Source organism: Nicotiana tabacum, chromosome 5 (genome assembly GCF_000715075.1).
Source record: "Nicotiana tabacum cultivar K326 chromosome 5, ASM71507v2, whole genome shotgun sequence".
Classification (NCBI taxonomy): Eukaryota; Viridiplantae; Streptophyta; class Magnoliopsida; order Solanales; family Solanaceae; genus Nicotiana; species Nicotiana tabacum.
In genome coordinates this window covers 127,412,082-127,427,845 of record NC_134084.1, presented here as the reverse complement: position 1 = coordinate 127,427,845, position 15,764 = coordinate 127,412,082, and the positions used below count along the sequence as shown (strand labels likewise).

The following is a 15,764-nucleotide window of genomic DNA, read 5'->3' as shown; positions in this document are numbered from 1 at the left end:
ATACTCAATCAAGGTCAATTTCGTACCAAGTAAAATAGATAATTCTAATTTAACATGATTCACATAATTCAATTAAGGCAGTTTAAGAAAATAAACAATTAAGTCAATTAGTCATGCTTTTTTCTAAGCTAACAGCATGTTTAAATTGCAAGTAAAATGAAACAGGAAAAAGGAACACAATTAAAATTACTTAAAGAAAACCGGATTTTCAACAATTAGCTCAAGTACGCACTCGTCACCTCATGTACAGGGCATTTCAATTTTCAGATATACCAAATCCTAAGGGGAAGGTTCCCCCCACAAGGTTAGGCAAACCACTTACCTCGAACCAGCTCAAATCAATCTGAAACCACGCTATTGCCACGAGTACTCAACTCCAAATGGCCCAAATCTATTCAATTCAATTTCATAATGTAAATAACACTTCAAGTAACTGATTCTACAAAGTCTAAGCTAATACGCGAAATTAGGTAAAATGACCAAAATGCCCCTCGGTCCACATCTCAGAATCGGGTAAAATTTACATTTTCAGAATCCTCACACTCTCACGAGTTCAGTCATACCAAAAGTACCAAAATTAGACCTCAAAGGGTCCCTCAAATCATCACTCAAAAGTTTCTAATTAGTCAAGCCCTAACCCCCAATTTACCACTAATTTTCCTTAATTTTTCATGCTTAAATTGATAAAAATCATCCCAATAACGAGTTTAGGGACCAAAGACCTTACCCCAATGAACTCCTCTGAAAATCCCTCTTGAAAAATGCTCCCCAAGCTTCTTCCCGTTTGAAAAGAGGTGAAAAATGGCTAAACTTCGCGAAGACAAGTATTTATATATTTCTGTCCAGCGATTACCGCATCTGCGGTCAAGGGAGCACACCTGCGGAAGAATGCATCGCAGGTGCGAAAAGTCACTTAATGGGCTAGGTCCGCATCTGCGGTCGCTTGGCCGCATCTGCGTTACCGCATTTGTGAAAACCCAGCCGCACCTGCGGATCCTGGAGCTCTAGGCCAATCTCGCTTCTACAGCCACATAGCCACTTCTGCGGCGCCGCACCTGCGGTCCCACACTCGCAGTTGTGGTTATGCCAGAAAACCAGCAGCTGAAGCTGCAACTCCAAACTCCAAATTCTTCCGTCAACCATCCGAAATCATCCCGAGGCCCCCGGGACCTCAACCAAAGGTACCAATAAGTCTAATACCACTGTCCAAACTTATACCGATCCTTAAAACACCTAAAACAACATTGAAACGACGAATCAACCACGGATTCAAGCCTAAAAATTCCAAAACTCTAAAAATACGCTTTCGATCAAAAAGTCTATCAAACCTCGTCTGAATGACCTGAAATTTTGCACACACGTCACATTCAACACTACGGAGCTACTCCAACTTTCGGAATTTCATTCCGACCCTCGGATCAAAATCTCACTATCGAATCAAAAACTTCAAAATTCGATCTTTCGGCATTTCAAGCCTAAATTAGCTACGGACCTCCAAAACACGATTTGAACACGCTCTTAACCCCGAAATCACCCCACAGAGCTAACGGAACCATCAGAATTCCATTCCGAAGCCGTCTTCACACTTTTCCAACTACGGTAAACTTTCCAACACTTAAGCTCTCATTTAGGGCCTAAGTGTTCCAAAAACTCTCCGAAACTCAAAACTGAACATCCTGACAATTCAAAACAGCAGAAATAAATACGGAAAAAGCAGTTAATAGGGGATCGAGGCGTAAATTCTTAAGACGACCGGACGGGTCGTCACAAATTAACTTCATTTTTTCAAAAAAAAAAATCACTTAAAATAGACCGCAGAGAGTAATAATTTACTTGCAGTACACAATTTATAAATGTTTTTCTCATCAATGCAATAGTGCTTAAACTTTTTCAGATTTCGATTTTTAAAACATATTTTTTAAGACCATTGAATGCACGTTGACTAGTCTTGAATGATAGGCTTTCTAGATTGTTCGAATATGGTCTTACTAGCTTGTCTTACACTGTAGACAAAGGGAAAGAAAAGAATAATATTGTTAATTAGAAAGGAGTTCATTAATTAGGTAGTAAAAAACAAGACGACCAGTAAATCTACTGATTTGCATTTCTTTTTCCCACATGTTTCTTTTCTTTTTTAATTTGTCGCCATATGGTATTTTATAATAATGTCCAATGAAATTTGAAAGAAGAAACACATAGGAAAGTCTCATGAGGCAGCCACATAGGGAAATACACACAGATTCTATTTCCATAGATCTCATCTATATAAAGCCAGTAGGTGAAACCCTCTGATTATTATCACAATTTATTCTTACATTTTTCTTCTCCAATAAGTAAAACACTAGCTTCTAGCAATGAGGCAACAAAGATATTTGTCAGTCTTGGTCATGTTTTATTTCGTTCTCTTCTTCTTTTCAACATCCATTAGAGCTCAAGAAGTTGGTAAGTCTACAACATGTTGTGTGTTTTTCTATATAGAGGAAAAAGGATAGCCTGATGTACTAAGTTTCTGTTATGATCGCTAATTGAAAAAGCGAAACAATTTTGGATATTGATTTGGTTGAAATTTGAAAAAGGAGTTTTTGAAAATAATTTTTAAAAGTTGAAATTGTGTTTGAAATACATTTTATTTGAAAAAAAGTTAAAGTTTTGTGAGTGGATGGAAAAATTTCATCCAAACTGCCCTAGACCAGCTTTTGGGAACTTGAAATTTTATTTCAAATTTTCTTTCAAAAACTGATTATATTCTATGAACAAATAATAGTTTCAAAAAAAAAAATTAAAAAAAAGTTGCCAAAATTTATGGACGAGACGGGAGCTAAATACAATAGATTTAATGTGGTTCGGTCCTAATTTTCTGATCGCATATATTGCTGGAGCTTAGTACATCTGCATGTCATTTTTTATGTATTACTACTTATTTTCTTAAATTGTTTGATATATTGATATTTGATTTTTGGTGTGTTGTGATATAGAGGATGAGAGGGAGTTTGACTATGCTGTAAAAAGTGAGAAAGGTCCAAGAATGTGGGGGAAAATGAAGAAAGAATGGGAAGCTTGCAATAATGGGGAGATGCAGTCTCCTATAGATTTGTCAAATGAAAGAGTTAGAATTATACGAAAGCCAGAGAAAAGGAATTACAAGCTCTGCAATGCTACTGTCAAGAACAGAGGACATGACATTTCGGTACGTATTTCAAAGTTAAGATGCATATTTATTCAGATTGATTTGGAGGAAATAGTTAGTGAACTTTCTTTTTGTAAGTGCACTAAGTATCTCGATGATCTAACTTTAATTATTGGGCCGAGCTGGATTTGAAACAGCGTAGGCATATTGCCAACGAATTTACAGTCCGTCCCCATTAACCGCTCGGGCATCGACACAGGAAAAATTAATTTTTAGACTTATTGGTAATCCATGATCTAACTTCTTATTGTTTTTTGAAAACGAATACCATCGTAAACCAATCAGAAAACAATTTAAATCGGTCCATTTGAATGGATTTAGAAAAATATTTGTTGAAAATTTTGTGTTTTGAAAAGCTTATTTGAAAACAAAAAACTTATTTGAATTGTACGTCTCAAAAAAATTATATATATATAAGCTTGGCACAAGTATTCTCACGAAGATTATTCTTGTCCCAAAGTTTTGCTTTAATGGTAAGAGCTCCTAGTGTGACGTGTAGCTTAAAAAACAACAAAAGTAATTTATTAATAACCAAAATTTTCTAAGATTATTGACGACAAACATTTTTTTTCGTCACATATTTGTCGATACTTCTTGGACTAGTTAATCCAATCCCATCATAATCTATGTGGTTATTTGTACAATTATTCATTATATTAATCAATCTGTGACTTTATAGTTTCTTTGTCCAACAAGGCAACAACCCCTTTCTTTCTAAGGAAATCCAGGACAGGCTGCTAACTAAGCCCAACCCTACAAACAACTTGATAATTGGATACTTTCTGGCGACCATTTTATACACTAGAACTTAAGTTATCATGTACATTGATAATGAAAAAAAATTGTACACGATTGATACAACTTAACTTACTAAAATTAGTTAATTCAACTTAAGTAGATTAGCATTTAATACTTACAATAAATATTTATCGACAATTAACCTAATAAGTAGGGGTGTACATTCGATTTATCGATTCGATTTTGACCCTTATCGATAATTACTTATCGATTATCGATTTGTACATATGCTTATCGTTATCGTTTCAATAAGGTTTCAATTTTTTCGATTTTTCGATTTTTGTGGCTTATCGATTACACCAATTAAAAAATTTGCGGGATTCCACGGAAAGTATATCGCTATAAACACGCCTAACTAATATGGACAAAAAGAAGCTAAAATAAGACGAACACCGTTTATAACATAAAAATTGTGCCAACAAGCACATGCAACAAAATTAAAGTAAAGGATCAAATGTATACCACCAACACTCCAACGGTATAAAAAAATACATCATCACGGCTAATTCTATTTTCCATTAATTTAAACTTCATTCCCTTGAGCTTTAAATATGATCATTCATTAAATGTGGTAGAGGAAATAATAGGGTTAGGGACTTAGGTAAAGGAAAGGGTATTATAGAATAAGGGTAAAAAAAAAATATCTTTTTAGTATATCTTATCTGTTTATCGATAAACCGATAACCTAAGAGGACAAAATCGAAATCGAAATCGATAAGGAAAATTTCGAAATCGAAATCGAAATCGATAAACCGATAACAAATAATCAATTCGATTTACCGATAAACCGATTCGAATGCACACCCCTACTAATAAAGCAACCTAAATAGTATGTACACGGGAAAATTATGCTACACGTCGTCAAACATATATATTATATATTTATATTTATCATTCGTAGCTATACTTTCAGCAAATTTACCATTAGTAGTAATATTTGAATTTTATAGCGAATCCATCAAACAAGAGATTAATGATTTTGAACTGAAATAAAAGATCAACAAGCTCTCGTAGCTTAATTGGTTAGAGTGTTCGCATAGTTAGCGGAGGTTTTGAGTTCGACTGTCAGCAAGAGCATTTTATCTGAATACAGTCGATACATGGTGTATCCTTTGTATATACCCCTGTATACAGTCGATACAAGTTGTATCCGTTGTATACACCCTTGTATGTAGTCAAGGTTGCAGTTGATACATGTTGTTTTATTGCAGGAACGAATACATTTGACATAGCGCGTTTGAATACTGGTGATACAAGCTGGTAATAATTGAACAGTAGCTATGAATGGTAATTAAGCAAACAATAGTTACTAGGCTCTAAACTATAGTTAGTTTATGAAAATTCTTGTGCTTTTACAACGTGTACCTTTGTTTCACAAAAAGAAAAGAATATTTTCTTATTTTTCCTTCTTTCCACTCTTATACAATTTAATTTATTTTTAATAATCAAATAGTTAATTTTGGGCATCCTATATATCATTAATTGATAAGTTTTATGCCGGTTGTCATAGTCCTCGTTTTTCAGGCTTGGAACCGGTAACATAAACAAGCGATATTTAGTTTAAAACAAAGCATTAATTAAGTTCAACTAAAGATGTAATCAATGATAAATGGTATTGTTGCAGTTACAATGGCATGGGGACGCTGGATCTGTTTTGATAAATGGAACAGAGTATCCTCTACAGCAAGCTCACTGGCACTCTCCTTCAGAGCATACTGTTAATGGCAGAAGGTAGGAGAATGAATATATTCCTATATTTTTCTGTCCCTCTACTTTGTCAGCTTTATACATCCTTATAAAAATTGGCCTATTTTATTAATGTTATATATTTTGGGACAGGTATGCAATGGAAATGCATATGGTTCACTTAAACGAAAATGCGACAAATAAGATTGCTGTGATTGGAGTTCTCTACAAGTTTGGCAAACCCGACAAATTTCTCTCCAGGGTAATTAAACACACACTCCATATATATGTTTCGTTTCATATGTGTTTTAGTTTGACTAAAATGAAATTTAAGAAATAAAAAAGATTTTTAATCTGATGATCTTAAAATAAAGATATATATAATGAATTAAAATGCTAATCTTTGGGTCTTAAACTTGTTATGTAGTATATATTAGAATTAAAGAGTTTCAAACATACTAAAAATTGAAGCATAGAGTATTTCTTAATTAAGATATAAATTTGTATAAGTCCATATTCTAAGTGACATAGATGTAGTGAATACACAGACATTCACAATTATCAATTTTAAATTTTTGAATCTGCTTCTTGTGCTTACCATCTCTAGAAATTCGTTAGATTTTGAAATAAACAATAGATTTTCTACCATGACTACCCTTTTTTACTGATCAGATCAGAACTAGTTGAAAATGATATTTAACAATTTATTTAATGAAAGCAGAAACGGCGGGAGGAAAGCAGTTTTCGCACGGTTAATATATCTAAACTTGTCGATGGTTGACATTGGATAAATGTTCTACTTTACTTCAAGTGGAAGAATAAATTAAACTTACTAACTCTTTCTTTTAACCACTAATCAAACTATTCGGGAGGAAAGCAGTTCTTGGATTCTTGCATGGTTAATATATCTAAACTTGTCAATGTTAACATTGGATATTTATACTCAAGTGGAAGAGTAGATTAAACATACCAAATCTTTCACGCAACTACTAATCAAATTATTTAACATAAACGTAACGTACCTATTCTTTCTTGCATGCAGTTATCAAATTATTTAACCTAACCCCAATTTAACTTCTCATTTTCTGAAAGCTGAAAATGTGTTATTTTCTAATGCAATTGGTAACATTATTTTTGTTGGCAGTTGATAAGAAATATATCATCTATGATTGACAAAAAGGACGAAGTGAAAAATGCGGGCATGATTAATCCCAGAGAAATCAAGATTGGTAGCAGAAAATATTATAGATATGTGGGTTCACTCACAGTTCCTCCTTGCACTGAAGGAGTCATTTGGTCTATAAAAAAGAAGGTAGCAACTTGACACTAATTAAGTCCTCATTTACTAACGTATTTTTCTGTTCAAGATAGATGATTTAATATATATATATACTGCAATTTGAATCAAAATTAGGTACGGACTATTTCAAGAGATCAAGTTAAATTGCTTAGAGAAGCCGTTCATGATGTAAGTATTCCCTTATCTCCACAAAGAGTTGTGTTAGGTATATGACGGAAGTCATTTACTATGGATAATATTAATTTTCTGTATATTAATTAAAATTATTAATAAAATTAGCAAATTAGACAGGGTTTCAGTAAAATATTTGAGTATTAAAGGTTTGATGGTTTGAGACTTTGAGTAAGCGATATGAAATTAAACGTTATAGTAATTGTAAGGAAAATGACGTCCGTCCATACATGAGATTAGAGGTCCATTCCCCTTTCTCTGGTTACCAACTGCCAACGACTTCCTCGTAGAAAATATTTTTCTAAAGAATGGCTTCCGCCATATCAAACATCACAAGTGGCTATATTTTTTTATTTTTTTTGGAAAATTCTCAGGAAACCCTTAACCGCTACCCCTCGGGTGCGCACTGAGTAGCATGCTTCCTGTGCAATAGCTCACAAACCATACAAGAGATGTAAACTGCACTAGGATAGCCCGGTGTGATAAGCTCTGATTGAGGAAGCTGTTGGTGAGGGGAATCGATCCCAGGTCTCCCATGTGAGAAACCACTCACTCAACCAACTCAGTCAGGCCTTGCGGGACACAAGTGTCTAAACCGCACTAGCCAAACCCGGTGCGACGAGCTCTGATTGAGGAGACTGCTAGTGAAGGGAATCGATCCCAGATCTCCCATGGAGAAACCAATCACCCAACCAACTCAGCCAACCCTTGCTGGCCACAAGTGTCTATATTGTCCTATCATTTGCTATGAGTTTCTTTCATTGTTAATATTGGATAGGTAGAGTCTTTCAATTGTACGCTTTGGAATTTTAATACTATAATCTACTTTTGATTGCAGTATGCTGCAAGTAACGCAAGGCCAATGCAACCGCTAAACAAGAGACCGGTCTATCTTATGGCACCAGGAGCTACTGTTTGAGATCATTATTCTTTAATTTCGTATTACAAGTAACAAATTAAGATGGCTGTTAACGTTAAATTCTTTTGTTGTTCTTATTTTGGCTAAAGCAAAAAACTTGCTAGATATGATTTGTTCTGAATCTTTTGTTGAGGCAAACTGCTTGCTGGAAAGAAAGCCAAGAGAAATGCATAATAGAAATTCTTTTCCTTTTTCTTTTTGCCTTTTTTGAAGTGTTGAATCAAATTGACATCCAAATTACGGATGATATCGGGTACAAATGGTATGTTTTTTTTTTTGCCTCCATTGAGATTGGAATCTGAGACTACGTGGTTCTACTTTCACTTCATCGACCATTAGGCTACAACAGACGGATATTTTAATAAAGAATAAGTTCGATAAAGTTATATAAGCACCTATTTGTTGAACCCTATCTACTGATAATGACAATCATAAAAAAAACATGGTGTCCCTAAAGTATAAAGAACACAAGAGCATTATAATAAAATTTGTAATTTAGGATGGAAAGAAGAAAAGATCTATTTATGAAATGGCTGAAGGTTTTCTAGCTCACTAACAAGCCTAGACTATTTGGTCTTCTTCCTAATTCTAGACTAGAATTGAACCTAATCCCAGGGTGTTGTTTGTCCAATGAACCAAACCATCCCAATTTTCAATACACTTGGGTTTCCCAATTTATTTGGGATTGACGTGTAGTTATTGTTGTACACGATAAAGCCACAAGATCCACAGCTATATCAACAACCCCCAAATGATGTTGCCGTGAACTTGCCTTGAACATGGATACACGGATCGACAGTTGACATCCGACAACAGCAACGTCAAACAGAATGCAACTCTTAGGTCTCAATTTATGAACCTTAAACCTCATCTAACCATTTCTTCAATGCTAGATGAGCATGAACTGGGGCCTCCTCTTGTCTGTTTTGTGTTATAGGACTTACAGTTAGGGCATTTACGTGCAACGATATGGAAGTTAACCTCTGATGTCTCCCCACAGTCATTGCAAAGAATCCAAACCTGAATAATTATCATGGATATTCAAACATAAAATAAGAGTATCTTAGTTGTGTAAAATCGCAAAGGCAGACATGACTTTCTCTTACCATCTTGTTTTGATACATTTCAGGCATAGGTGTCGATGCAACCTAGAATTAGAATACAGATGAAGTTAATCAATGTACAACAACAACATACTCGGTATTATCCAATATCGTGGGGTCTGGGGAGGATAGTGTGTACTCAGACCTTACCCCTATCTTGTGAAGTTAATCAGTGTGAAGAAAATATTTTGAAAATAACTTTAATCAGGTTATCGTATGTGTACCTCCTGGTCTAGTTTTTCCCAAACACGAGACATATCACAATATGATCTTGAGCAAACAGGACAAGAATACCTGCATTCCCACATTGTTAAAACGAAGGAGAATATTACAAAATCGGGAGAAGGATAAGGGTTTAGAAATCAGTATCCTTCAAATGACTTAAAACATAGAACAGTATTAAATGAAAGCTTACTGGAAATGCTGTTCCATTTGCTTCACACATTCCAGATGCATTGTGTGTCCACAAGGCAAGACAGTAATGTTCTTTGTGGTGTCAAAAACATACTGCACAAAGTGATACCATAAATAAATAAATTGCCATTTCAATTGGACCTTCTTAAATTCTGTTGGCTTCTCAAATTTAGCACTTGCCTCAAAGCAAACAGGGCAATTATGGTGCATTGCTCTTTCTACGCAAATATGTGATTCCTTCATCAGATTTGAATAACAGCACTCTGAAAACAGGAAAGAGGCAAGGTTATCCGATTTGCTGTTTCTGTAACTAATCAACTAAACAAAAGCTAATAGGAGCTTTTGATTTCATCCATAAGTAAAAGCATCTTACTCACCACATTTGTTACAATGAAAGAAATTATTGTTGCCACCAGTTCTGCAATTTGATCAGGAAAATTAAAAAGAATATATTAGACACGATATTGGCACAATTTAAAGATAAAAATATGGATGATAACCGAGGTAAGTCTTAGCATTGCACTGGTCTATAGAAAAGACCACACTTCAGCATCTGAAAGAATAGACAGGCCACCTTGACTATCAGAGATTAGAGGTTGGTCAGGGTGGTAGAGTACCTATTCCCGCCCCGGAAATAGGAAAGTTAACTCTATGAGCTTGGGGATATTAGAAGGTAAAACAGATGCCATAATGCTACAAGCACCGATAGGAATCTTTTGCACTCCAATATCTTAACTTGAAGTTCCTCAACTGGGATTTATGTCAAAATGTCCAGCAAACAGCCAATGTCTCATGTATCGTTGACTTTGTGTTCTAATGAATGGAAATGTTTAAGAAAATGTATCGAAGAACTGGAAGTTTACAGCAATATTAGTAAGACTTGAACCTGCAGATTCCGCATTTATCACAGTGGTATTGATCCTTGGAAACCTGAAAATAGAAATTATCCAGATTAAGAATACGACATACAGTGACCAAGAACGTTTGAGTAGAATGATCTTCAGAAACTTACATCATCATCAAAGAAGTTACATTTTGAGCAATAGTACTTCCCCATACAAACCCCACAATGAACGCATGTTTGTTGAACCTAAAGGGCAATCAGGGTGAAAAGCCAATTTTAACCATGCTGCAACAAACATAAATATATAATGACTTGAATGAGTTATTAACTTCCAGAAAACTCACATCTTGTTCTGTGTTACACAATGAGCAAATGACCTGGAAAAAAAAACATATGGAGCTTGATTGTTGAAATAGTCGACAAAGTAGGAATGACAAACAAGAAAAACTAAATAAAAAACATTCATTCTCACAGCAAAAGTAAATTCAACCGATATGGCAGAGGAACTTAAACGACACAGATGAAACATAATGGTTCCTAATTCAACTCTTTCTAATTTATTAGAAACGAGTATGAAGAGATTAATGATACTTCTTTATCTTTTGAGTTGTTTTGCAGGATCAGTCGCCCATGACTTTGGTCAAAAGTAATAGGATCACTTATTATGGAATCATTAAGAAAGATTCTTGATGGTCTCCACCAACCCAAAGATACTGTTAACATGGTGTAGTATTGTCCGCTTTGGGCCAAACTCGCACGGTTTTTTCCAGAAGGCCTCACACCATTAAGAATTCCCTAGATCTTATATGTAGATTCTCAATCTTTTCAGCTACCAATACGGACTTTGAGGGTGTTTGGATTGACTTATTTTGAGTGCTTATTCGTTTTTAAGCACTTTTTTTAGTTTGTGTGGTGTTTGACAATGATAAAAAGTACATAAAAGTACTTACTTTTAGGCATAAAAAGTACAAAAATAAGCCAAAAGCCAAAAGTTGGGTATTATCAACTTATGGCTTTTGGCTTTTAGCTTAAAAGCTACATTTTATAAGCCAATCCAAACACCCTCTTTGTTTGCACATCAACAATTCTGATCTAGTTCATTGCCTATTAGAAGTAGAAGACAATCTGGTGGTATATCAGTTAGATTTGGTTCCGAAAAACTATCACTCAATAAATCCAAGGCATTGATCACATACTCCTTATCTCACCTACTGCATTCTCAGTTTGGCAAAATTTCGACTTGCCAATAGGGAGTTTCCAAGTACATGACCAAGTACTTATTACTACTTCGATTGCAATTTCTATCTTATTAGGTTCAGGCACTATTGCTTACATAGGTATGTAATAAAGAGATGAAACAAACATAAAGAAAATAGTTAGTAACATCCCTATTTACATAAAATAATCATCTGGTGACGAATTAAATAGTGTATCCACGTCAAAAAGTAGCAATTATCCATATATAACTAAAGATAACAAATACGAGAAACTCAGCAGGCTAATATTAGCCTGGGGAGGTAGAGAGGTTGTTTCCGAAAGACCCTCAGCTCGAGAAGAAGAATAGAAACATACAAATATCAACAACAAAAGCCAGAAAAATGATACAACAATGTATGAACCAGAAAAATGGATGGAAGAAAGCAATAGCAATAGCAATAGCAATAGCGACAGCAATAGCAACAAGCAATAACAACGACAAGGTACTAGAAAATCGAAGTGGAAAATAGTAAAAAAATAGCGATAATAATAGCAATCTAAGAACTACTAGTAATTATCTATATGCAACTAAAGATAACAAATACTATGAGAAATTCAGCAAGCTAAAGATATTAGTAGTTCCATAAGTATGAAACTACAAAGATCAGAACCTTCACATCCATAAAAATTGAATCTTTATAGAGCAGGAAAAGGTGGCATAAAAACTAACCCTTTTTATATCATGGCGAGGAACATTGTGCCGTTTGAGTGGATCAACTTCTAAGGAATTCTGCTCAAATTTGAAAGGAAAGACAAAAACTTATAGCTGATTACAATTTACAACAAAAGATATAAAAACCAATTCTCTTTTATTTGGTGAAAAGGAAAAACGTTTAGACCTTTGAATCATTGTGACAATGCCTGCAATCGAATATCTCATCACAACAGGGTGCTCTAATTTTGCATCTCCTTCTGTAATGTGAGCATCTAATTAACAGAAAAGAGAAGTTAACAAAATAATAAAACATAAAAACTCGAATTACTTGGATATTGAAATAAATAATCAAGCATGAGAATTAAAATACCCGAAATTCCCAGAACCCATTTCTGTCATAGATTCATCAACAACCAATGAATGTGAAATTCCTTGTTCATGAGAACTAGTTTCCATTTTCTTCACCAACTGATACTAAAATCGAAATAATTAAAAAAGAAAAGATATATATAGCTCTTTGTTAGAAATACAAATATAGGCATAAAGAAAAGTTTGAGAATGGATCAAAATCAGACAGATTAAACGAGATATTCTGGGTAAAAGATTACGCTAAATTGAGTGGCTTTTGGTTGATAACATGAAGGTTTCTTGGCGAAAACCTTGATAATCCCAAAGGCCAGCCCCCATAGTACATGACTCTCGGCTAATCATTGCACTGATGACGAGGCGACACGCCAGCGTTTGGCGGATCTAGAGTTATTCAAACCATAATCTTTCCTTTTCTCTATAATAATAATAATAATAAAAAAAAAAAAAAATTCAGTAAATACATAGCAAGAATGGGAAAAAAACTTTTATTCCGCCGTCTTCTATTATCAGTTGTGGTTACTAAAAATATTTGTCTCAAATTATTTGTCACTTTAAAAATTCAAAACAAAATTAATTCTCTTTTTTCTTTTTCACCTTTAATAATAATTATCCTTGAAAACTACAAATACCTCAATTAAGGATAACTTGTTTAAATACCAGTGAAGAAGATTAAATATTAAGACATGAATAAGGGTAAAGTAATCAAAATCACATCCTAATTAATTTTTCTTAAATGTTGTGTATAAGAGAATTATGACAGATAACATGAGAAGGAGGAAGTACGTTTCTTAGTCTTAAACTTTCTTTGAACTCGAGGCCTCTAGTTAAAATATCTCATCTAACTTCCTTCAAAAGAAAAAACTATTACTACTATTACTACTAGCGGGAGCGTATTTAATGTACTAATAACGAGTTCAATTGAACCAATAACTTTTAATATGGGATAAAAAATAATATATAAAAATTTATTAAAATTACAAAAATAGTCGATATGAACCCATAATTTTAAAAATACAAAGGTTTCAATGCTAAAAATTTAAAAATCTTAAAAGATGAACCTTTAAAGTTTAGATTCTGAATATGCCTCTGAATACTAGTATAATTTCTCCAATTTGATATAATGTAGATATTTACCTAATCATCTTTAATTTTTAAATAAAGCATAACTTAATTAGAATAGCATAAATAATAATTTAAACCGTTAAATGTTTTCAAATATAAAAATTTGTGTTAAAATAATTTGACTCTTCAAATAAGCCAAATTTGACTATTATTTTCTCTTTTTCTCTCATGATCATTTTGGCTCGACTTTTGAATAAATTTTGTTTGATTGGTTGCAATGTTTACAAAGAAATAAAAATATTTAATACTTGTGATCTTAAACATCTCATATTAGTACTAGAATACTTTTAAGGAAAATATTTACAGGCATTTGATGTTCATACTGAATCAATAAATTTAATACTCTCTCTGATCCATCTTTATGTGATCCTACTTGACATAGGTATGAAGTTTAAAAATAAAAATGAATACTTTTGAAACTTATGATCTTACATATGACATAAATTTTTTATAATTATTAGATTTTTGAGATTTTTTATTTTAAACAATGCTATAATATTTATGTAACTATAAAAACTTCTCTTTACGGGTTAAATAAGAAGTAAGTTAAATTATTTTTAAATGTCAAAACATTTTTTTATTTTGCAACAAACTAGAAATGAAATTTCAGATAAACTAAGGTGGAAGAAGTATTAATAATCATAAATTATATTCCCTCCATTTAGAAAAAAATGACCTTTTTTAAATTTGAAAATAATATGACTTTAAATTTACCATTTAATCTTTAATGAGATAATTTGTAGTTACCTAAATATCTATGTATTTATTTTATCACAAATTTCAAAATTCTTTTCGTGACCAATCAAATAAGTTCATTCTTTTTGAAACGAATAGAATAGTAAATTTCCATAATTAGGTGATAACGTTTATACGCATAATATGTAATCCCTCCATCTCATATTAATAGTCGTGGTTACTAAAAATAGCTGTCTCAAATTATTTGTCATTTTAGAAGTTCAAGACAAAAATGATTATTTTTTTCCTTTTTTACCCTTAATAATAATTGTTCTTGAAAATGGAGATAACACATAACTAGAATGAATACTCAAGGAAGAGAGATTATATCTTAAGACATAAATAAGAGTAGAATAGTCCAATCTTTTTTCTAATTAATATTTCTTAAGGGGCGTATAAAAGAGAAATACGACACATAATATGAGACAGAGGTGTATTGGTGGTAAAAAAGAGCTACACGTGGAATATTAGACTGCTGATAGGTATAATACGTAAGAGCAATGATATAGCAACACGTGGCAGTCTTATTTGATAGAATAATAAAAGGCACGGGAGGGAAACACCCACGAGGTAGTACCGAGCCTAATAGCTGGCAAAGACTGAATCAAGACAGTAAAAAGGGAAGGATCAGGAACCTTCAATTAATGAGGAAGGGAATCAGAATCGTTACAGAATCTCATGGACAATTACAATTACCAATTAAAACGGATCATTAATACCATTAAAGCTCGTAATGATTTAGCCATAAATGGAAAGAAACTTTATATGTGTAAACCTCTATATAAGGGGAGAGAATTTCACTTGTAAAGACATTTGAGACAATATTGGAATATATTCACTTTACTTATCTACTTTTCTCAATATTGACTTTGCAATCAATTATTTCCTTATTTATTCTTGTTCTTTTCCTTCGAAACCATTGAGAAAGTGAGGTAAAAACTTGGTTATCAGAAGCCCGTTTTCTTCTAAAATTAGTCTTTGACTAAAAGATATATTTTTCGTTAAACAAATTGGTTCCGTTACCGAGAATCTGATAATATTTTCACTTTTCAATTTCATTTTTCTGTCAAACAACCATGTCGATAGCCAACGACAACAACCAGCAAAACCAACTAAACCAACAAGAGGATGAAACTCCAATCCCTTCACACCAAAATTCTCCCCAATACTCCTGAAAAGGGTCACCCCAAAGATCAACATCACA

General features: G+C 33.3%; 2 protein-coding genes across 3 annotated transcripts; one reads left to right on the top strand and one right to left on the bottom strand.

The window, feature by feature from the left end:
• The first annotated feature begins 2,269 nt into the window (after positions 1-2,269).
• Positions 2,270-8,255, top strand: LOC107814328 (alpha carbonic anhydrase 7-like). 2 transcript variants are annotated; one of them, XM_016639730.2, is made up of 7 exons: positions 2,273-2,442; positions 2,976-3,187; positions 5,610-5,716; positions 5,825-5,933; positions 6,816-6,983; positions 7,086-7,139; positions 7,981-8,255. In XM_016639730.2, exons 1-7 carry the CDS (start codon positions 2,355-2,357, stop codon positions 8,059-8,061), a joined length of 819 nt encoding a protein of 272 aa, XP_016495216.2. In that variant the 5' UTR covers positions 2,273-2,354; the 3' UTR covers positions 8,062-8,255. The 2 variants fall into 2 exon arrangements, with proteins under 2 accessions (XP_016495217.2, XP_016495216.2); XM_016639731.2 differs by lacking the exon at positions 7,086-7,139 and having other exon boundaries at positions 2,270-2,442.
• A 265-nt stretch (positions 8,256-8,520) lies between these two features.
• On the bottom strand, positions 8,521-13,080 carry LOC107814327 (E3 ubiquitin-protein ligase RZFP34). The gene is made up of 13 exons (XM_016639728.2): positions 12,943-13,080; positions 12,705-12,808; positions 12,519-12,606; positions 12,350-12,409; positions 10,767-10,799; positions 10,591-10,668; positions 10,465-10,508; positions 9,956-9,996; positions 9,759-9,841; positions 9,580-9,671; positions 9,389-9,458; positions 9,168-9,209; positions 8,521-9,081 (listed from the first exon to the last, which is right to left on the bottom strand). Exons 2-13 carry the CDS (start codon positions 12,788-12,790, stop codon positions 8,929-8,931), a joined length of 870 nt encoding a protein of 289 aa, XP_016495214.1. The 5' UTR covers positions 12,791-12,808; positions 12,943-13,080; the 3' UTR covers positions 8,521-8,928.
• Between the last annotated feature and the right edge of the window lie 2,684 nt (positions 13,081-15,764).